The sequence below is a fragment of the Aricia agestis genome, chromosome 20 (genome assembly GCF_905147365.1).
Source record: "Aricia agestis chromosome 20, ilAriAges1.1, whole genome shotgun sequence".
In the NCBI taxonomy this organism is placed as follows: domain Eukaryota; kingdom Metazoa; phylum Arthropoda; class Insecta; order Lepidoptera; family Lycaenidae; genus Aricia; species Aricia agestis.
In genome coordinates this window covers 12,978,023-13,000,877 of record NC_056425.1, presented here as the reverse complement: position 1 = coordinate 13,000,877, position 22,855 = coordinate 12,978,023, and the positions used below count along the sequence as shown (strand labels likewise).

At 37.8% G+C, this 22,855-nt stretch overlaps 1 protein-coding gene across 1 annotated transcript in view; it reads right to left on the bottom strand.

Annotated features, from left to right (window-relative positions):
- The window catches only part of LOC121736920 (WASP homolog-associated protein with actin, membranes and microtubules-like), a 38,351-nt gene that overhangs the window by 2,962 nt on the left and 12,534 nt on the right, over positions 1-22,855 (bottom strand). The window contains exons 2-5 of the mRNA XM_042128388.1: positions 20,947-21,071; positions 19,900-20,018; positions 18,795-18,942; positions 18,175-18,409 (exon numbers count right to left, since the gene is read on the bottom strand). Coding sequence (XP_041984322.1) covers positions 18,175-18,409; positions 18,795-18,942; positions 19,900-20,018; positions 20,947-21,050 — 606 coding nt within the window. The 5' untranslated portion in view covers positions 21,051-21,071. The remainder of the gene's footprint in view (positions 1-18,174; positions 18,410-18,794; positions 18,943-19,899; positions 20,019-20,946; positions 21,072-22,855) is intronic.

The window sequence follows — 22,855 nt, the reverse complement described above, 5'->3', positions numbered from 1 at the left end:
AGAATTGCCAGATTTCTTGTACCTCAAAGGTCACTAAGGCTGGATTTATATGAAGGGTGTCACAGATAGAGCAGGTAATGTATATTAACGTACATTACATCCCCGGATGTATAGCTTTACATTATACTAGCTGTCCCGGCAAACGTTGTTTTGCCCATATTATTTTATTGAAGCGACTAAAATATATTAAGTATGGCGCCATGATCGTCCGACCTGATTCTCTTAGGCATTTTCAAATATTTAAGAAAATAATTGAATGCGCCAATACGACAGTTGAATGAAAGAAGATGACGAAAATTGAAGATGAAAGTGCACAGTGTGGACATAGCTATCTATACTTAATATTATAATAATTATAATTTTGCAGAGTTTGTTAGTTAGTTTGTTTGTTTGTTTGTTTGTGTCAAAAACAGAACGATGTGGATTGAAGATATTTGATTGAAAATATAGGCTCTGGGGAACAGACTGCCTGCAGTTCCTGCTGTGAAGTGCTGTGCTAAGGTGGCAAGTAGCAACACTGTGTGTATCTGTCTATCATACACGTCATAATATAATATAATCACAGAAATTTTTGAACATCCTATGAAGAGAAGAGATGTATAGTAATATACAGAAATATATTGAGATGTATTTAGATGTATCAAAATATAAATGTATATTTTCATATAGCTCTGTATCTTAAGTAGATAACTTCGCACAGATCCTTAAAGGACGACTTATCTAGAAGAATCTTGAGAGTAGAGCAGAATTCCTCCCCTACTTGAGCAGGGTTGAGATTCTTCAGGTTGTCATCAGAGTTTTAGAGCATATGATGCATTACGTCCAAAGATGTGACGCTTTTAGCAGCGACGCATAGATTCTTACCAGATTGTCTGTGCAATCTGTACACAGTGCTTCTTATAACTTTTCTCTTCACCCCAGCATCATCTGTTTCGACTTCACTGATGGGTAAGAGGAAATGCGAGAGGAAAGTCACATCCTCCTCATCCTTGTTAAACTTCCTCAAATCTGATGGGAAATACAGTGATTTGGTGACGATGACAAACAGTTTTCTAACTGGGAACGCCACGAAATGGCTCGCTTCGTACTTTCTTATGTTCTTTTCGAAACCGACAAACTGTTCGTCACCAATCATGTTAGGAACATAAAGGTAATATTGCCTATCGGAATAGGTAATATTAACTCTATGGTTAGGAATTAAGTAGCTCTCCATAAAATGGTAGGCCATGCATGCTCCATAACTCAGGCGATTGTTCTTCTTCGAAATACTTCTAATAATTATTATAGCTATGAGCAGACATATAAATTCTTCTAAAAATGTATCTAGTTTCTTCTGGCTCACATAAATGCTTAAAGCCAGCGTAAATACTGCTGATGTGTCTTGATTATCAGCTGTTCCCATTGCAGTTCTTTCTTCTTTATCCATTGAGTTATTGATGCTACTATTTTCAGGATTACTTGTATTAGTAATAAGTATACAATGTATAGAGCGATTCCAGTATACTTTTCTATGTTTATAAAATGGTCTTCCATGGCTTTCGATTCATGGTTGTGTGATGTGTCTTAAAAACTGTCTGGTACTGTCACTTGTAGGTATTCTTTTAGAATTAGTAATACATATTTTGAACACTTTAGGACTCAATCAACCTGAATCTCACAGTGAATTCTCAGTTTCTATCTGACACGGTTACTTAACTCCAACTGACATCAAATCAAAGGGTGGCTTTATTCTATATTTAGTACCTGAGGAGCAAAAAGAGGGGGATGCTTTGAGCCCAGAAGGATCCCTTATACCAGGTAGTTTTCGTAGTACTAATAAGCTTCTATTGTTCATGTTTCACGAAATTTTTGCGTAGGTTATGAATGAACTGCACCATTTTTTCGAAATTAAAAGAAATAGGTAGAAAGCTATTAAATACGACGAAATCCATACAAATATTATATATAATTATATGTGTGACGTAACGCCTGCAATTCCAAAGCGCCAGTATTCTATTCTATTCGTTTATCGTCGGCAAACGAATACATTTTTCCGGGTTGAAAAGGATCCATGTCATTTCCCGGGATTCAAAGCATCTCCATACCAAATTTCTGCAAAATCGATGCTGCGGTTTGAATGTAAAGAGGTAACAGACAGACAGACTTTTTTATATAATTAGAATGGATGCTGCAGCGCAATGAAGATGCGGACAGCATAGTTATGTACGCAGTACGCACATACATAACTATAGATGTTGCCTACTAGATAAAAATATTTCTGCCTAGTCACATACCCTTTGATAGGCGTCTCACCTAATCGCTTGTATTGTGGTTTCACACTTGGCACCAGGTCAGGAGTCATGTCAGTGATGTTACCTAAGTGGTGGTGCAATTGGTCAGTGTAAGCTGTTACATTTCGTAATCTGTGGTTTGGATTATTGCTTGTTGTTTACTAGATTCCTGTGAACTCAGGCGCGGTCCGAAGGGGGGGGGGTCACGGGGGATATGACCCCCCCCCCCCCAAAATCTAAGGTCAAATTGAAAAATCTTGCAAATAAAAGGAAATTTCTAGCTATCCCCTCACCACCACTGCGTCCGACCTTAGACAGCTTTGACAGAACCGTCCGAGGGCGCAGATAAAAAAAAAATGAATGACTAGTGAGTGACCCCACCTTCCCCCCCAAATTTCAGGCTGCGACCGCGCTTGGGTGAACTTCGTATTACTTTCCTAATATAACCCCTGGACATCCATGAATATTTCAAGACTAAAATCAGCCAAATCGGTTCAGCGGCGTAGCGCAGATATACAGCTAGTTTTGTTTTCCAGAACCATTAAATTTTACTTATTCGCGATAATATATTATATATTATATCGTGAAAAATGTTCCTAGGGGAACATTTTTTCGCGATATAATATAACATACAGGTTGTAACAAAAACAAGTGATAATACTTTAGGGTCTGTACGTGTTCCTTGTAGTGAGTTCACTGTGAAAGTAGCAGCGCTAAAAGACCAATTTTTTTTTTTCACTTTTGTATGGGGAAACTTGTGACGCTCGGGCCGTTGCCCATACAAAAGTGAAAAAATTTTTTCGTTTTTCAGCGCTGCTACTTTCACAGTGAACTCTTTACAAGGAACATGTACACACCCTAAAGTATTATCACTTATTTTTGTTACATACTGTATATCGCGAATCTTTAAAAACTTCCTTAAAAACCTGTTTAACTTAAGGCGCTGTGGTTGTTGCAACTACGTATAACGTAAAATGGGTTTTTTTAAATAATCTGTTTAGTTAAGGAAATGCCATTATTTAAGTATAAAATAAGTACCGTTTTAAAATTGAGAAAATTTCCTATACGCAAAGGTACACAATTTGAAAAATTCTGCTCGATAGAAAAAATCTCAAATATGACTGTTATAACGCTGTTTTTCATAATTAAATCATTTTATGACTAAATTACACACTTTCTAGAAAAAACAAAAAATGTAGTATATGTGTCGTAACCTTACGTAAACGATTTGATATATTTGATTTTTGTAATACTAAAAACAAAAGGTTTTTAGTTTTTACTAATATTATCTATTATCAAGGCACGCGGCGAGCGCGTAACCGCTACTGTGCAAGGCGCGCTGATATGAATGTTATTTTAATGTCTTCGTACTGACAGACTGCTGCTAATTTTAGGGACTACTGGGCCTTAAAAGCCAGTTTACCATACAAATAAAACCGGCCAAGTGCATAATATAAATCATGCCGCTGCAAATTTCAGTCGATCACACTCATAGATGTAGGTAATGTCTCGCCATTAATTTGATTAGTATCGTTTCCTATAGAAAGTGTGTGATGACTTCCTAAACATACGTGCTTACATGTTATATTGCCGCAGTTTACAACATGCATACAATGTTTAGTAGAAAACATACAAGTGTTTTACCAGTATGTTAATTCTCGATTTATATTACTTTCAAAATCCACAGCCGAACATATAACCTTCTCCTTTTTGGAAGTCGGTTAAGAACAGACAATAAACAAACAGAAAACAAAACACAATCAGTTTTTAACGGTACTTAGTACTTACAGACTTTTAATAAATATTTAAATTAATTATCATTTTGACATACATTCTGTCTTTAACACTTTAAATCAAAGTTTAGCGATCATAGAAGTCTTCGAGTGCGGTATCTAGACTTTAGAGTTTAGACCTAGAGAATTACGAAATAAAAAAGTAAAAATTTTTGCCGGAGCTCGAGTGAAAGGTATCGGCCCTTATAATATAGCATAATAATATTAATTAATAAAGTAAATTATCATTACTTTACACTATTAAGGTCGACTTCTTCTTCGGCCTTGTTGCGAAAAAAGTGGTAAAAGTAAAGCACTTTCCTTTTAAGGATAGATATTTTAGATTAAAGTTCAGTATTGCATAAATGTTTATGTGCAATATCTTTTTACTTAACTGCGCCAAAAGGGTTGTGTTTTTGAGTTTGTTTTAAAATTGTTAAAGAGGAAGCATAATGTTTTCAACTTAGGAAATATTCTCCAGCCAGTAACAATATGATAGGTCTACCAGAATCTGATGGCAAAGGATGGCAAATTTTCAAAAAATATCCTTGATCATTAGATAAATTTATATATTTGCAATTTGCATGTTTCACACACAGAATCAGCCGCTATAAGGAAAAAAAGGATCAAAATATTTTATTCCAATAACCCCGGTATTGCTAGTCAATTTCTTTTCTCAATTTTTGCCATCAGATCCTATATAGACCTATAATTTGGTGATACCGGCAGAGCCACAGTATAATATTAAAAAGTTAAGTACGTACTACGGTAAAGCATTATTTATTGCATTACTAAAAAGGTCCTACTAAATGTTATCAATAGGTACCAATATTATAAATGCGAAAGAGTGTCTGTGTTTGTTACCTTTCCAATTTAGTTGTTCCAATACTTCGGAAACCGTACATTGTTCATTTTTTGCTCTATATCAATAATGACAACTTGAATTTTTCTCAAAGTCCTGAATTATATTCCTCCTTACTAATAAACGCTGTATAAGCTTTGAATAGTTATACAGTGTTTTGTCTTCTTCAATCCAATTAAAAATGTCACTTGTGTGACAGGAACAAAACACTGTATAACTATTCAAAGCTTATACAACGTTTATTAGTAAGGATGCTAATGTATACTGTAATATTTAATAATAATTTTAAAATAAAATAAAAAGGGGGGCTGCCGTACAAAAAATACAAATGTTGGCCTAATTTTGCTCTATAATGGTACGGAACCCTTCGTGCGCGAGTCCGACTCGCACTTCGCCGATTTTATTATGTTATTGTTTACTAGCTGTTGCCCGCGACTTCGTCCGCGTGGACTTCAGTTTATAGCGCGCGATGTCAACAAAATTGGTGTCAAAAGCTTTTATAAAAAAACCCTGGTACCCCTTAAATCAATACAACTGTGCAGTGTGCACACAATAAGTATTTCATTTTTTTATATTAAACTTTATATTTTATGCCAAATTTTAAAGCTTATTTAGCCCTCCAATTACACAACTTTACCCATAAACTATTTATCATTGATAGATTTAAGGTTACGTCACTGCACAGATAAAGTACTGAGTTATTTAATACCGTAGAATAGATATAACAATCGAAAAAAATCGAAACTTAAAAAGATGATACCACGTCTTATAGAAAGACTTTTGAGCAAGCGTCAGCGCGATGTAGAAGACGCACGGCGCCATCTATTATGAATTGTTGGAACTAACTTAATTTGAACAAATTTACGCATTTTCACCCCCTTACAACCCTTTTTTCCAGTAAAAAAGTAGCCTATGTCCTTTCTCAGGCTTTAGACTATCTGTATACAAAATTTCATTACAATCGGTTCGGAAGTTTTGGCGTTTGGCGTGAAAGCGAGACTGACAGACAGACAGACAGACAGAGATACTTTTGGCGTTTGGCGTGAAAGCGAGACTGACAGACAGACAGACAGACAGAGATACTTTCGCATTTATAATATTAGTATAGATTATGTGCACACTGCATAGCTGTTTTTGGGTATTTTGATTAATTAAGGGCCGCGCTACACCGGAAGCACTTACCAGGGTTTTAAAAAGTTTTTAAATTTGACACAAATTTTGTTGACACCGCGCGCTATAAACTAAAGTCCACGCGGACGAAGTCGCGGGCAACAGCTAGTATTATACATAAAATATGTTTAAGATTTTTGAAATTTTATTTTAATACACATCCAAGACCCAGGAACATTGAAAACTTTTTGTTCCGCCTGCGGGACTCGAACCCAGGACCCCCGGGATGAGCGCTGGCCACGCGCAATGTGAATTCATTTTCATCGATATTTTCATGGAAATAAGATATTTTCCCACATCAAAATGTAGCCTATGTCCTTTCTCAGACTCTAGAATAACTGTATACAAAATTTCATTGCAATCGGTTCAGTAGTTTTGGCGTGAAAGCAAGACAGATAGACAGACAGACAGACAGACAGACAGAGATACTTTCGCATTTATAATATTAGTATGGATAGTATGGATAGTATGGATTAGAAATGCAGTAGGAGTTCTACATAAGATAAGATAGATTGATTATTATTATACCAAGTGATAATATTATTAAACATAATATTCTAACGTATTAAAAACTATAAACAAAAACATACTAACTAATAAGTATGATTAGTTCTATGTTACAATAAAGTAAAAAATAAAATGCCATCTGTTGAATCGTAAAATGTTCATTCCATCGATATATTTCTGGATTTTTTATAATATTATACATAAAATATGTTTAAGATTTTTGAAATTTTATTTTAATACACATCCAAGACCCAGGAACATTGAAAACTTTTTGTTCCGCCTGCGGGACTCGAACCCAGGACCCCCGGGATGAGCGCTGGCCACACGCAATGCGAATTCATTTTCATCGAAATTTGCATGGAAATAAGATATTTTCCCACATCAAAATGTAGCCTATGTCCTTTCTCAGACTCTAGAATAACTGTATACAAAATTTCATTGCAATCGGTTCAGTAGTTTTGGCGTGAAAGCAAGACAGACAGACAGACAGACAGACAGACAGACAGACAGACAGAGATACTTTCGCATTTATAATATTAGTATGGATAGTAAAACAATAGGTAACTGTACCGATTGTCTATCTAGAAAAAAATTTACATGAAATTTTTGGACTGCTCAAAGAGTGGTTTGACTGTCGTCTGTCTGTCTGTTACCGCTTAAGAGTAGGCTCACACGGCACAATCCTGCAGGTTTTTTTTATATATACCTACGTCTTATCAGAGGACATAGCATAGTTAATAGGAGGTAGTTTTATCCCGGAAAAATGTACAATTTCTGGCGATTAACACAGTTTTAGCTAAGCAACATTTTATTCGGAAGACGCGGGCTAGTGCGGAAATGATTAATGACTTTTTTAGGTTGAAGCCAAACGAGCGTAATTTGTGAGTTGTGAGTCGCAGAATTTCGGCTGGCAGAAATTCTGCTGCATTCATGATTCAGTTTCATACAAAAGTCCTGCTTGATTCACAAGAGCGTAATTTTGTGAACCATGATTTGTATGAAAAGATATTTATGCGGCAGAAATTCTGCGACTGACGACTCACAAAATTACGCTCGTTTGGCTTCACCCGGTTTTCATTTTGTAAGAAAGATTGCTCATAGCTATTTTTTTTCTTCGACTATACTGTCCCACTCCACTGCTGGGTCTTGGTCTTCCCCAAGATCTTCCATTGTGCTCGCTCCTGCACCACCACTGGCCAGCCTGACCTATAGCTCATCGCGCCATCTTTTTCTAGGCCAAAGCTATTAAGGCCCTAATAAGCGTATGGCTACCGCGGGATACGTTTTGTTCAAGCAAGATCTCACTACAATTGCCTTTCGACCTTCCTTTAGTCACACATTCACGCACATCGAGTAAACGATTATTTGTTTCACAATTTATAGCCGCAGATTACAATGACTCTAATTCATCCTTAATTGACTGCGATTGGATGTGGTAGCAACAGGTAGACGTTAGACAATGATGTGTATTGTGTAGTGATGATGGAAAATAGGTATATTGATTACAACATTTAACTCATAACTTCATAAGTCATATTAAAGAAATGTAGAGGTAATTTTTTTGTTTGTTCGCGCTAATCTTACTAACTACTGGACCTGGATATTATTTTGATTGGGCACATCGCATAGATATAAAGTAGGTACCTACACCTTTGGGAAATCTAACCACGGAACTAATTGTATGAGCTCCGTGAGTCTAACACACTAACTCAGCTACGAGTAGGCCCAAGTTCACTTTACTGTATAAGTCTAGAGTCAGAACTTAGAAGTCAGAATATTTGAGCTCTAGATGAAGATTTCTGGCAGAGTAACTTGAGTCCTAGATAAAAATGTAATCAAAATTTACCATACGGACTATACTTACGGAATCTGAGAAAAATAATAATAATTAAATAATATAAAAATAATAATTTATATTATTTTCTCAGATTCTAAAACATATTTTAACCCATGATTACCAATAGCCAAGTTAAAAACGAAAGCTCCACATATCGTGACACTGATCTACCTCTTACTACGTACATGGAGGTGCAAGGTTCGGTCAAAACAAATAAATTATTTTATATTAATGGTGCAAGTAATTTCACTGGACAGTCATGAAGATAAGTGTTTTTAATTTTATGATTAATTTGTTAACGATAGTATGTTGCAGAAGTATCCATTTACAAATACTTATGTATTATTTTTTAATTTTTTTTAACGCCTCCGTGGTTTAGTGGTTTGGAGCGCGGCTCTTGACTCGGAGGTCGTGATTTCGATTCCCGCGTTGGAAACATGTTATTTCCAAGTTTGGTTAGGACAATGCAGGCTGATCACCTGATTGTCTGACAAGTAAGATGATCCATGCGTCGGATGGGCATGTAAAAAGTCGGTCCTACGCCTGATCTCTCGCCAGTCGTGTCAGTCGTCCGTCCCACTGGGTTATGAGAGTAAAGGAATAGAGAGTGCTCTTGTGTACTGCGCACACATTTGGGCACTATAAAATTGCTCCTGCGTAGCTGGCCTGGTTTCAATGAATCCGTCCACCGTCACCGAAACCGGTGTGGGAGTTATTATTATTATATGTATTATTTTGAAAGGGTGTCTGTCTGTTTATCTCATGCCATTAAATATCAGCAAAATGGGTTCAGCGGTTTGAGCGTGAAGAGGTAACAGAAAGATAAACAGACAGACACACTTTTGCATTTATAATATTAGTATGGACAGCCTTTAGGTATCCTTAAACACCAATATAAATTCAAAACTTTGTCTGTCTGCCTGTGACTTTTACACGGTTAAACCACTGAATCGATTCAGGAGAAAATTGGCATATAGATGAGAGATGAGAAAGAACAAAGGATAGTTTTCCGTGTGACAAATGAGTTGTGGACGTCATTTTTGATTAATTGGTCCATTTATAAAATACCAAGAGCTAATATAAAATAGATAAAGCACCTCTGCAGGTGTGTGTACATTGTAGGTACGTGTGAATCTGTGGTTGCGACATCGACATCGCCGCCTGCAAGGCAGCCGCGGTCACTGATACTACACTGACATACTAAAATTTATATACATAGTACATACTGATATATTATAAATCCATACTAATATTATAAATGCGAAAGTGTGTCTGTCTGTCTGTCTGTCATCATTAAAAAGGTTGAAAAACATTTCCCCACACTTAAAGTAAGTATCTACAAACAAAATTTCTTAAAAAAACCGTTGCGGTTTAAGCATGAAGACTAGGTAACACACAGACAAAGCGTATATTAGTAATTGCAAACATGGGTTTATTGATTAAAAATGAATTACTATAATTAAAAATAATATTATTTCAATTATCCTTGGTGCGAAAAATCTAAATAATAAAATAACAAAAAAAGGATATGGGCGAACAGTCCATAGACGGCCCCAATTTTATAATTAAAAAAAAATATCGTGTTTCGTCCCTTGTGACCTGACTTTTGATTATATTTATCGGTTATATTTTATCGATGTTTCAACCGACTTCCAAAAAGGAGAAGGTTTTGTGTTCGATTGTGGGTTTTTACTTTTTTGTTTAAAAATATTCGACAACATACTGTAAACTATCTCAGTTGTTTTTCAACCTTTTTTATGACGCGACCCCCTTGACATAAAAAAATCCGCGACCCCTCACCACCCCTCACCCCTGGGGGGTCGCGTCCCACGGGTTGAAAAACACTGCTGTATCTATTTATCTTACATCAACGGCTGTAGTCGGCTGGCGCCAATATCGGTTGCATTATACGTGTCACGATAATCTTCCATTGCGACATACTACAGCTATGCTAAATTGGCAAATGTGTTTGTGAAGGGACACAGAAATGTTTCTTGATTTTAGGCTCGGTTTTTATGCGTCTTGTTGCAACGTGATGCCAAGCTAAGTCTAAGCTTTAAGAGGAGTCCACACCGCCCTTTTTTCCATACAAACGTTGTCCCCTGTTTCCTCCCTGGATAATGCTAGTAGAGTTATAATTTTTTTCCTGAATATCTACGGTCACTAATACAATGTCCCTATGTTTTCTTTTTTTTCATAATTTAATTATTAAATAAGATATGAACGTTCAAAAACCCAAAAAAATGGCCAGATTTTCCGCTGTGTTCAAACGTCCAGAAAACAGATTTGGCTAGATTATATAAAAAAAGCAAAACATAGGAACACAGCTCAATCCTTTTTTTAATCTTTAATGAAAAAACTACTTAAATCGGTTAAGTTTTGGAGAAGGAATCAGGGGACAACGAATCGTTGATTTTCTGGATTTTCTGCAGTTGTCTCTATCGCGTTTTGCGGTATAGGCTTGAGGTAAGGGAGACAGCTATAGATATTACACGTACTTTTTTTTCATTTCTGTAGCCCCTGGTGTATCCTCTTAATAATTTAAATCAGTAATATACAGGTGTCACAAAATTAAGTGAAAATACTTTAGGGCGTGTATGTTTCCCTTAATATAGAGTCCACTGTGAAATTAGCAGCGTTCAAAGAGCAAATTTTTTTAAAATATTTGTATAGGCAAGCGCCCCAGCCCAGCACGCAGCGTCTTGAATTTGTCTATACAAAGGGAGAAAACTGAAAAGTAGGTTACTCTTTCAGCGCTGCTACTTTAACAGCGAACTCTGTATAATATAGGGGACCCATACACACCCTTTATAAAACTTATAAATATAAATAAAATAAAAAAATATAAACTAAATGTTAAAAGTATTATCACTTAGTTTTGTTACAACCTGTATAAAAATAAAAAAAATAAAAATAAATTATTTCTGAGTAGATTTTAAGAAATTTACTTTCAGAATGTTAATATTAGCTACGGTGCCTAACACCGGTTCTATATATTATCTGCTTTACAAGCCTTTTAGCCCAAAATCTGCCATCTCCTTTTATGAATCCAGCTAAAAGCTACTGTAAATATACAATAATTTTGTATAATTTATGTCTGTTAAATGAGGTAATTACAAAATACTAATTACAGTGTATAATTGATACTTATCGATAAGTTCGAGGGTTTTGGTACAGGTTTGACGTGTATTACAAGTTTTAATCATCAGCTGTTTGTATAAAGCCTAAATATAGAGGCAGGTTTATACTATTTATTTCGTTTAAAAACTCAGAATAAATATACATACTTATTGCATATAGAAACTTTTTTGGGAACAATTTTTCTGTTTAAATTTCTGTCTCATACAAAGCGCCTGTATGCAAATTGCAAAAGATCCCTTTGAAATGCTGCTATTAACGCTCAGAACGTTAATATAAGAAAATAAAAGAACACGATAACTAACTGTAAAAAATACGGTAAATTTCGGCATATCCGTAGGGGGAGCGCCTTACACCAATTTTCAAAAATCAAAAACTAACATTTTGAAACATTCGGACGGTTGATAATGATAACAAGATAGTACCTAAGTACATTTTGCTGATGACACTTCACTTATTTTTAAAGTGAATCGACAACAGTCGAATAACGACGGTAAATTGTGCTCTCTCAAAAATAGTTTTTTTGAGATGGCACATGTGAGCACATGAGCACATGCCACATGCAATAAGTTTTTGATTTTTTGAAAATTGGTTTAAGGCGCTTCGCCTACGGAGATGCCGTAATTTACCGTAATTTTTTTACAGTTAGTTATTGTGTTCTTCCACTCATAAGCTAACAGGACATCTAAAATGAAATCAGAATTTAGCTTATTACAATTTACAGATAACATCGACAATTGCCCACTGCTGACCTTATTGTGAACACATTTTCTACGAATATGGCGTATCGTGGGTGTACAAAAGTGAAATTGTGAAGGATAACTATAAATAATATAATAAATTAAGGGCAGAATGATTTTGGAGGTAGAGTTTTAGGGCTTTAAAAACCCATATTTGTGTTTTCAAGTTTGATCGTTGCAGAAATGTTGAGTTTAGTGTGTGTTGGTTATAATACTATGAGGAAGCATATTTTGGCATCCTAATTATAAATTACTAGCTGTTGCCCGCGACTCCGTCCGCGTGGACTTCAGTTTATAGCGCGCGTTGGTTGTGTGATGTGTCATAAAATCGGTCGGAAGCTTAGATATATGAAAATGAGGCTTTATTTTTTTACATTTTGAAATGTTCCTACAGGCTTACCGTACCTTTTAAAGACACATGTGGGAAGCCTCTCGACAGTCTCGAGCATGTCACCGGACTCGCCTTTTGGCTCGTGCTCGCTCGCACAAATCGGCTCGGCGCGGCGCGGCTCGTGAATATCACGAGCCTAGGGCCTAGGCCTACTACGAAACCGTTTTGAGACTCAAACGAGCGGCTGAGAAAGCCGCGTCCTGCTCTAACAAAGTAATTTCACGTTTGTTAGAATAGGACGCGGCTTCTCGTACGATTGTTTGAGTCTCAAAACGGTTTCGTGGCACGGCCACTGCATCACAGTTACACATTTGGAAAACTTATAAAATTATTTACAACAAAAAATGTAGTTTAGAATGATTTGTGTTATATAAAACCTTATTTTCCTGTTAGATAAATTATTATGCTCAGAACAGTGTTTGGTTTAGTTGTCACGCATGGTAACTTTACCACATTCTAGTTCTTTGCCCGTATTGAATTTTAAAATTACCATTTTGTGTATCTTCCTTTTTCAATACTAATGGAAACGACCTAAATGCATTAAAAATTGTGAGCACTTTTCCTACATGTTCGCTATGACTTATGAGATGTAGAGCTAAAAATCTGAGCATTCAATAGCACTTTAGTTAATCTAGGTTAAAGCTAATCGTGGTATAATATATCTTTGCTTTTTCATATTAAAATGAAGATTGTCGGTTAGAAATAAATCTGGCTGGACATAAAAGACTTGAGTTTTAGACGTGGGAGAGCCATGCTTCGGCACGAATGGGCCGGCTCGACCGGAGAAATACCACGTCCTCACAGAAAACCGGCGTGAAACAGCGCTTGCGCTGTGTTTCGCCGAGTGAGTGAGTTTACCGGAGGCCCAATCCCCTACCCTATTCCCTTCCCTACCCTCCCTTATTCCGTTCCCTTTCCATCCCTACCTTCCCCTATTACCCTATTCCCTCTTAAAAGGCCGGCAACGCACTTGCAGCTCTTCTGATGCGCGAGTGTCTATGGGCGACGGAAGTTGCTTTCCATCAGGTGACCCGTTTGCTCGTTTGCCCCCTTATTTCAAAAAAAAAAAAAAAAAAGAGTTTCAAAACGTCCTTATTGAAAACCGCCTTAAAACAACGCTTAAAATTTTACGAGTATGTTACTTGTAGAGGCTTCAGATTACCTGACCAGCAAAAAAGGGCCTATTATCTGGTAATCTGTCTCATTCCCTGGCACATTTCATTCAAATAAAATATTACTTAATAAAAGGAAAAACTACGAATGTACACATCTGGATAAAAATAAAGCCTATTTTAAAAATTACGTTACCTCTCTCATTCTTCGCCATCCATATCCATAATGATTCATAGTAATAAAATAAATGCGAATGTGTGTCTGTCTGTCTGTCTGTCTGTTACCTCTTCACGCCCAAACCGCTGAACCGATTTTGCTGAAATTTGGTATGGAGATACTTTGAGTCCCGGGAAAGGACATAGGATTTTATCCCGGAAACATGTACGGTTCCCGCGCGATGAACGAATTTTGGCGCAGCGAAGTTGCGGGCGTCATCTAGTAAAAAAATAAAACACAAGAACCCAGGATTATTTCTAACCCAGTGGGCAGTGGCCGGAGGGGTCAAAACCCCCTATGGTTACAAAACGCAAAGTTTCCACAGTGAACTGTATGTAGTTCAAGAGCGGTTTAGCAATCGTTTTGCATATCGTGCGTAAATAATAGATCGTTTAGGTCGAAAGTCGCTTGCAGAAAATTGCTATCCCATCATAGCTGGGCATTAACTCGTTTATCCGTTAATCGTTAATTAACGAAGTTAACATTTTGATTAACGGATTAACTTTTAAGTTAACTTTTCGAAATATTAACGGACTCGTTAACTTCCGTTAATATGCAGAAGTCCGTTAATCGTTAATCCAATGCATACTATTTACCGCACGGCACCGCGGCGCGGCGCGGCGCGAAAACAGGTTCAGACGAAACAAAAACAATACTAGATACATTTTCAGGCGCATGCGAGTGAGAAGAGATTTGTTTCGTTTTATCATTTCTAATGAAATCAGCGCCGGTACTTATAGAGAGAGTGATTTGTTTATTGTTATTATAAATCATTTGCATGTTGATAAAGAAGAGTGCAGTATAATTTAGTTAGGTAGAATACAATAATTATTATAGAAGTAAGTATTTTGTTTTGTCCCTAACCTGTTAACTTAAAAAACCAACAGGTTTTGTATGTACACTAACGCAATGATATAAGTTACAACAAGGCCATATTACACATATTAACGGATTAACGATTAACGTTAACTAGCGTTAATTCGTCCGAAATGTAACGCTTTAACGTTACAGAGGCCGACCCAAGAAAAGGTGGCGCGACGAACTAGATGCGTTTGATAAAGAGTGGCCAACATCTTCACAGGATCGTGAACTTTGGAAAGAGAGAGGGGAAGCCTTTGCCCAGCAGTGGGACACTGTAGGCTGATAATAATAATAATAATTGGGCATATTATTCGTCTATGGTTGCTACTTGCCAATAATCAACGACAATGGTGCATGTTACAGACAACTTTAAGCAATCATGGTTATCGATCATAAACCAACAGAGTTTAGACGTGGGAGAGCCATGCTTCTGCACGAATGTGCCGGCTCGAAGGGAGAAATACCACGGGCTGAGTGCCCGGCGAAACACAGCGCTTGCGCTGTGTTTCGCCGAGTGAGTGAGTTTACCGGAGGCCCAATCCCCTACCCTTTTCCCTTCCCTACCCTCTCCTATTTCCTTCCCTACCCTCCCCTATTCCCTTCCCTACCCTCCCCTTGAAAGGCCAGCAACGCACCTGCAGCTCTTCTGATGTTGCGGGTGTCCATGGGCGACGGAAGTTGCTTTCCATCAGGTGACCCGTTTGCTCGTTTGCCCCCTTATTTAATAAAAAAAGACAGAAATACACTTTGGCATTTGAAATGTTATTGTTGCGCGCAGCTTCGCCCGCTACACAACCCGCTACAAATAGCATTTCGCAGTGAGTCTATTTTTCCAGTGGTTGGTGTTCCTCGATAAATGAGCTATCTAACGACTAACACATTTTTTTTAATTGGAACGGTTATGCCTGAGATTAGCGCGTTCAAAGTTTTAACGTCCACAGCTTTCTAATATCTATGGAATATCTATGGACGCTTCACACCACGTCAGTCTGGCCCCGTGCTAAGTACCTAAAGGGCTTGTGTTACAGGTACCAGACAACGGAAATATATTTAATACTTTTATATCATACACATATTTAATACACATCCAGACCCGGGAACATTGAAAACTTTTTGTTCCGTCGGCGAGATTCGAATCCGCGACCCCCGGCTTGAGCTACCAACCCGCTCACCACTGAGCCACAGAGGTCGTCAAAGTTCTGGTTCTGGTCGTCTGCACTTTGGGCCTATAAAGTGCCTTTATAGACCCAAAGTGCAGACGAACACACAGACACACCAATTAAAATATTAGTACGAATTTACGTAAACCTTCAAACCGTATATTCAGTGGCGTATTCACGTAACACCAGTGACCTACTTGTATGTCTGAGGGACCATAACGAGATGCGCACGCGACATAGAGCGTGGAAAACGATAATCGGTGAGGTGGTTTATGAATTACCTCTATATGTAAGCTATGAACACAATGTATAAGAAGTATAAGGGTCATGTCACGTTAGATGCGATGCATGTTAGATAAGCCTTTCAAAATTGGGTATTTGGATGTGAAGTGAACCACATTGAAAATGCATTTTTTTATCCAATTTTGACATGATATTTTTCTGAATTTTATAAGCAAGAATAAAGTGTGTTTCGTTGTTTTTATTTAATTTTGCACACGTGTTTCTTTTATGTTATTACATATTAATATTATCTTTCTGTATGAAGGATTTCGCGTAACTTTCTGCCGCTCACTACAAAACTCTGGAATGAACTGTCACATTTCAGGACCTAAACAATCTGCAAACCTTCAAGAAGAGAGCGAATTCCCTCTTAAAAGGCCGGCAACGCACCTGCAGCTCTTCTGATGTTGCGAGTGTCCATAGGCGACGACGGTTGCTTAATGCTTTCCATTAGGTGATTCGTTTGCTCGTTTGCCCCCTTATTTCATAAAAAAAGGATGAATAATACTTAATAATATGTATAACTGATATTTCAACGTATCAAACAAGGACAGAACGTTTTATATCGAATTCGTTGTGTAAATATCATGCGTTTAATTATTAAGGAGGATATAGTTTTAACAATGTGTGAACAGTGTTATGCATCATAGTATAATGTATGCAAACTACTTTTACTAACTACATTTTACATGTCTTTTAACAACTTTATGTTAATGTGTTACTAAATAACTTGTACATAATTAATCTAAAATGAAATGTTATCTTAAACATTAATTTTGTTTAGTAAATGAGTGTTGGGTTAAAAGTCGTAGTCTTTACAGTTATTTCGACAAATTCTATTAAATTAACGACTCCATTAAGTTACGATGTTTTAGATTAAAGTCATTAATTAAAATTGCGTTCCTTTTTATGCCGGCATAGTGTGAAGTAATATTCATTATCATCTTTTAATATATTCATAATATTAACCTAGTTATATCTTCTGCAAAAAACCTGTGGCTTGTAGGAAAAGTTATGGTCTTTTATGTTAAGAGGATACACCAGGGGCGAGAGAAATTGAAAATAGGTATTTGAAAATGTATTGCTGTCTCACCAATCTCAAATCTCCCACCGCAGAGCGCGATAGAGACAACACGACAAAAGTTCTAATAAAAGAACAGAAAATCTTCGATTCGTTGTCCGCTGATTCCTTCTCCAAAACTTAACCGATTTAAGTAATTTTTTCATTAAGAATTAAAGCAAGGCTTGAGCTGTGTTCCTATTTTTAATTTTTTTTTGTATATTCTAGCCAGTTTTGTTTTCTGGGTGTTTGAACGCAGAGGAAAATCTGGCCATTTTTTTGGGTTTTTGGACGTTCTTATCTTTTTTAATAATTAAATTATGAAAAAAAAGAAAACATACGGACATGCTAATAGTGGCCATAGATATTCAGGAAAAAAATCATAACTCTACCGGCATTATCCAGGGAGGAAACAGGGGACAGCGTTTGTATGGAAAAACGGCGGTGTGGAATCCTCTTAAGAATGGGACTCAAGGCCTCACGCAGTGACTGCCCGTCGTCTCTAACATGCATCGCCTTCCAGACACAAAACTGCTGGCACTCGCATATTCACACATACATGATGGTCCCTACAGCTGTAAGGGCGAAGCTAAGCGAGCGTAATTTTGTGAGTCATGATTTGTATGAAAAGATATTTACGCGACTCACAACTCACAAATTACGTTTGGCTTCACCCTAAGACCGCCTATTTGTACCATCGAGGAAATTGATTCCCAGGCAATTATTGACGGACCTATGTCATGTGGTCGGCTTATGTCAATTCAATGTTAGCTGTGTGTGTATGTGTCTACTCACCAATAATGACATCTCCGTGGTCTTCGGCATCATGGTGACATCACCCGGCCTGACCCCAGGGCCGCAGTAGGGCAGCGAGGGGCCGCGGTTGGGGACCCTGGCTTCGTGCAGCGCCAGCAGGGCTGCGTGCAGCCTCGCCCGAGCTGCGCTAATGCCCCCGGCACCAAGGACTGCCGCTTCGACGACCTGGCCGACGTCGCTCGTCCATCGCACTGGTGGTTTGTCGGTGTACTGCCTAAATGATAATAATTAGAAATTGGATTATGATAACAGACTAAACTAAGAAGACTTGTAGCGTTTTAAACACACTCTTCGTGGTTTCTGTAATGGCTTCTTAAGTGTATGGTTCTCATTATTATGCTTTTTCCCCTATTTTATATTGTATAAGCTTATCTCATTGTAGATATAACACAGATAAATGAAAGATAGAATGCAATCTAGCAGCCTGAGTCCTGAGAATCTTGTAACAACACTTTCAAGTTGCTACAGCCATAAATATGTCAATTCAAAGAGTATGGAGAGTTTAAACGTCGCGTCGTCAGGAAATCAATTTGTAAGTGAGGCATCTAGTGTGAGTGAGTCATCTATCATCATTTTATGCCTGCTATGGGCTGGCCTACCTGGGGTAGTTCTTTAAACACGCTCTGATGTCCTCCTTCAGGCTTCTGGTCATGGTCGCGGAGGGGCTGTCGGGGTCGCTGCCCTGTTCTTCGCTCTTTGGTAAACTGGGGGACACGCGCCCGTGGCTGCCGCCGCCACTGCCGTATCCTGGTGTACACCAAACAAGGAGACTATTTTTTAATCGGGCTTTGTCCCACCACTGTATCTCCTGTGTCGCCAGGATCGACAGCGGTATCGAACCACGAAAACCTTTTGATCTCAGGGAGCCCTAGGGACATGCTAAAGCTGTGTTGGGAGCCGGAACGAAATTAATCAAAAGCACATAGGAGGCAGGAAGAATTCCAGATTCGAATCTGGAATTCTTATATCCTACTGAAACAACTAGACTAGAAACAAAACTTCACATTGACGTGAATAATTAGAAATTGAAATTAAAAGCTGTAGTGTTTGAGTTAAGATCTGTCCGATTAATATTGTGATAATGCCTTCCGCACCTGACACCGAATTCGGTGACAGTGCCTGTGCTGATGTTCCAATAGATAGATGTGCATCGGATAGGCATGATGGTGGTAACAGGCACAAGCCTGATTCTTGCCGATCGCTTTGGATCGTCGGTACCACTAGGCTGGGCAGAGAAAGAGTAAGTTCGTATATTACTTGGACTTGATACACTCCGTGGCGGCCTTACCCATTGTGATGCCCCGGACGGAAGGTCTTTGCAAGGCACTTTTGTCTTCTAAAAAAACAACTTGCGAGGCCCCAGCGTGGCTAAAATGGCCACATTTAGCAATTCCTCTCAATCAATTCAGCAAATGAATTGTCAAAACTGTCAAACTGACAAATGTCAAATTAGTACGAACTACTAGACATGAATTGCAAGCAGAATTGCATTTTGCGATTTTAAGAAAATGAATCATGTCATGATTCATATTACGATTCTCCAAAACGACCATTTTAGCCCCGCTGCAAGTGCGAGGCCCCGCCGGGCGATTGCCTTGTTCGCCACCCCCTAGAGCCGCCACTGGATACACTTCTTACACCAAACCGTGTGATGAGACAAAAATTGGTGGACAGCCAATGAGCTATCATGACGGTACATCTTACCCGAGGAAGTGGAGGGCGCCCGGCGCGGGGCGAGGGGGTTCACCGGGGGCTCCTCGCCCTCAGACAGCTCCACCGTGATCACCACCTCCTGCTCCTCCTCCTGGTACAGGGGGTTGGATCTGGGGAAGAAGAAACTGGAACTTGGAATCACTATAAAAGGAAACTTATTCCCAGACCAGCAAGCAATAAAACTTTGCTTTTCTTCTAGAATGACTCAAAATATAAGTACTCCAGTCATTATATACATTTGGAAAAGCAAATGAACCGAGAAATCCCAACAATTTGAACTTAAGCTTTTCTAGCCATCCCCCACGTAGTATCCAAAATTTGGCTTTCTTGGTTCATTTGCATTTCTAACCCGATTTTTCCGACGTAATGACTGGACTAAAGGCCTACAACAGTCAACAAACGTACCCATAATAGGGTACAAATTCCATCTAATTGCTTGGTCGAGCAGCTGCTGTCGATAGTACAATAGCCAAACTATTTCGTCTGCTGTAATGGTGACCTAGATAAAGAATCTATCGCAAATGAACTACTATGAACTGGTTTCTTATATTATTTGCCTTCTAAGAAACCAATTCATTCCGCTACCACCCCAACGGAAGAAATCCATAAGCATTAAGCACCGATGACCGAGATAACTTGGAAGGTCTTCTATAGCAGGGGTCACCAAATTAGTTTCGCTCGGGGTCCGTTTTAAGACATGAAATGACCTTCGCGGTCCACACATTTTTGAAAAAAATTTTATTAAACAAAGTTAATTACGGAAATTACAAACTTATTTATTTAGATATCAATGAGATGAGATAAGAATGAATCTCTCTGAAGTGTAGAATGAAATATTGTTGCAAGCTATAGATATTGACATTAAATCCTAGAGATGTTGAAGTCCTAAGATGAACTAAGATCATCTTCGTACATGCTTGGTCCGCACACAATGGGTCGGTGGTCCGGATGCGGACCGCGGTCCGCCATTTGGTGACCCCTGGTCTACAGTTATTAAGTTACGTAGGATTTTTTAGTAATCTGTAGTTTATCTCTCACCTGAGCACTGGCTGCATGTCACCGAGGGCTCGCAGAGGATGTGGGGGGAAGGGCGGCGGCGGGGGCGGCGGGGGCGGCGCGGGCGGCGGGGCGCCCCCCGCCATACTCTCGCGGCGCCCTCCACTCTGTGGACAGATAGAGACTGTGATACACACTCGAGTGACGAAAATACCTTTTATGTTAACTCCACTTTACGTAGTTTATGCAATTCATTTGAAACAATATAATAATAATATACATAAATGGTCTGCCAAATAATTTTCTTCCTTCTAGTTGTAATAAGTTAAAACATAATTCAATGACACAGGATTGTCCTTTATCTCTTAGAAATCGAATAAAACTTGTATAGACAGGTGATTAGGCAATAAATTAATGATTAATCATTATTCAATTATTTTAATTCACGATTATTTCATTCATGTTCATACAAAGTCAATACAAATTACAAAACCGCTGGTAACCCATTGATCGTCAGCATCATTTATCACATCATGATCATTTACTGTTCATTGTAATTTGTGTGATGGGAAGAATTTAATTTAATTAAAATTGGAATGCAACTATTGAATTTAATTTCATTCGAATAAAATTATTGATAATCTTGTCTTAGATGTAACTTAATATTAATAAAGCTAAAGGGTTTGTTTTTTAACGAGCTAATCTTACGAAGTACTTGACCGATTCTTATGTAATTTAGCAGAGATATACAGTAGACCACGGGGAAAGAGTAAATACATAGGTTACCTTTTCAGGGAAAATGTACGGTTCGCGCTACGAATGCGGACGCGCGGAACGTCTTGTTAAAAAATACTCGTATTAGCATGGACTGTAAGTTTATAATTTTCAACTGATGTCTAAAATTATTTGTATTAGTGCTAATTGAAAAATTTTAAATTGCAGAATACATTATTTAATTAAAACACATGTAGGATACAGGTAACTGATTAAACTATGTGTTGTTGTTAAGATATGATCCACTGATCGACAAGATAGTGATAACGATGGCCTTTTGCTAACGGAAATTACAAAACAACGTTAAAAGGTTTTTGTCTCGGCGGTGGGTCAGTATCTTAATGTTTTGTAAATTTATTTAATGCCCGGTTATTAGACTTTTTGACTGCAGTTTCAATAATTAAACTAACGAACTATAGCTATCGATAGGTACTGAAACTGCCCCCTTAGACAAAGTATCTTTCGTTAACAATGATGACAAAATTCGTTAACAAAATGTATGCAGTTTGACAAAAGCTTAAGAAAGGGACTTTGGCTACGGCCCTTTTATTTTTCGCTTCTTTAAATAAGATCAAAGATTTATATTATGCAGTTGACATGAGCGTTCGATGATATGATGTCGACATTTCTATGTTCTATATTTTGTGATCGGCGATTCAAGATTATATAAAGAAATATCTAAGAGAGAGAAGATAATAATTATTAGAAAAATCACTTAATTCCAAAGACCTCACTGCTTTTGATAATTTAAACTTCATAGATATGACGGGACTACGACAATATAATATATAAATAAGTCTATGGGCTGGACGATGTCCGTCGGGTCCTCTAGTACAAAATAATATTACAACTAGCTGTCCCGGCAAACATTGTTTTGATGAATACGATACTATAGAATGATTTTCCCTGTTTTCCTGCTTTTCTCTTGAAGTTTTTTCTATAGACCTCACGGAGCCTGAAACCTTTCCAACGAATGCAAAACCGTGGAAATCGGTTCGTGTGTTCTGGAGTTATAGCGTCAGGAAGGAAAACCCGACTTATTTTTATATAATATTAGACTGAACTACGAAGAAATACAAGACGTTTACACTACATATTTTAATCATCACTATTTACGCTCACTTAATCCATTATTTAGTAATAAATATCAATTATAACATATTTTTATTAATAATGA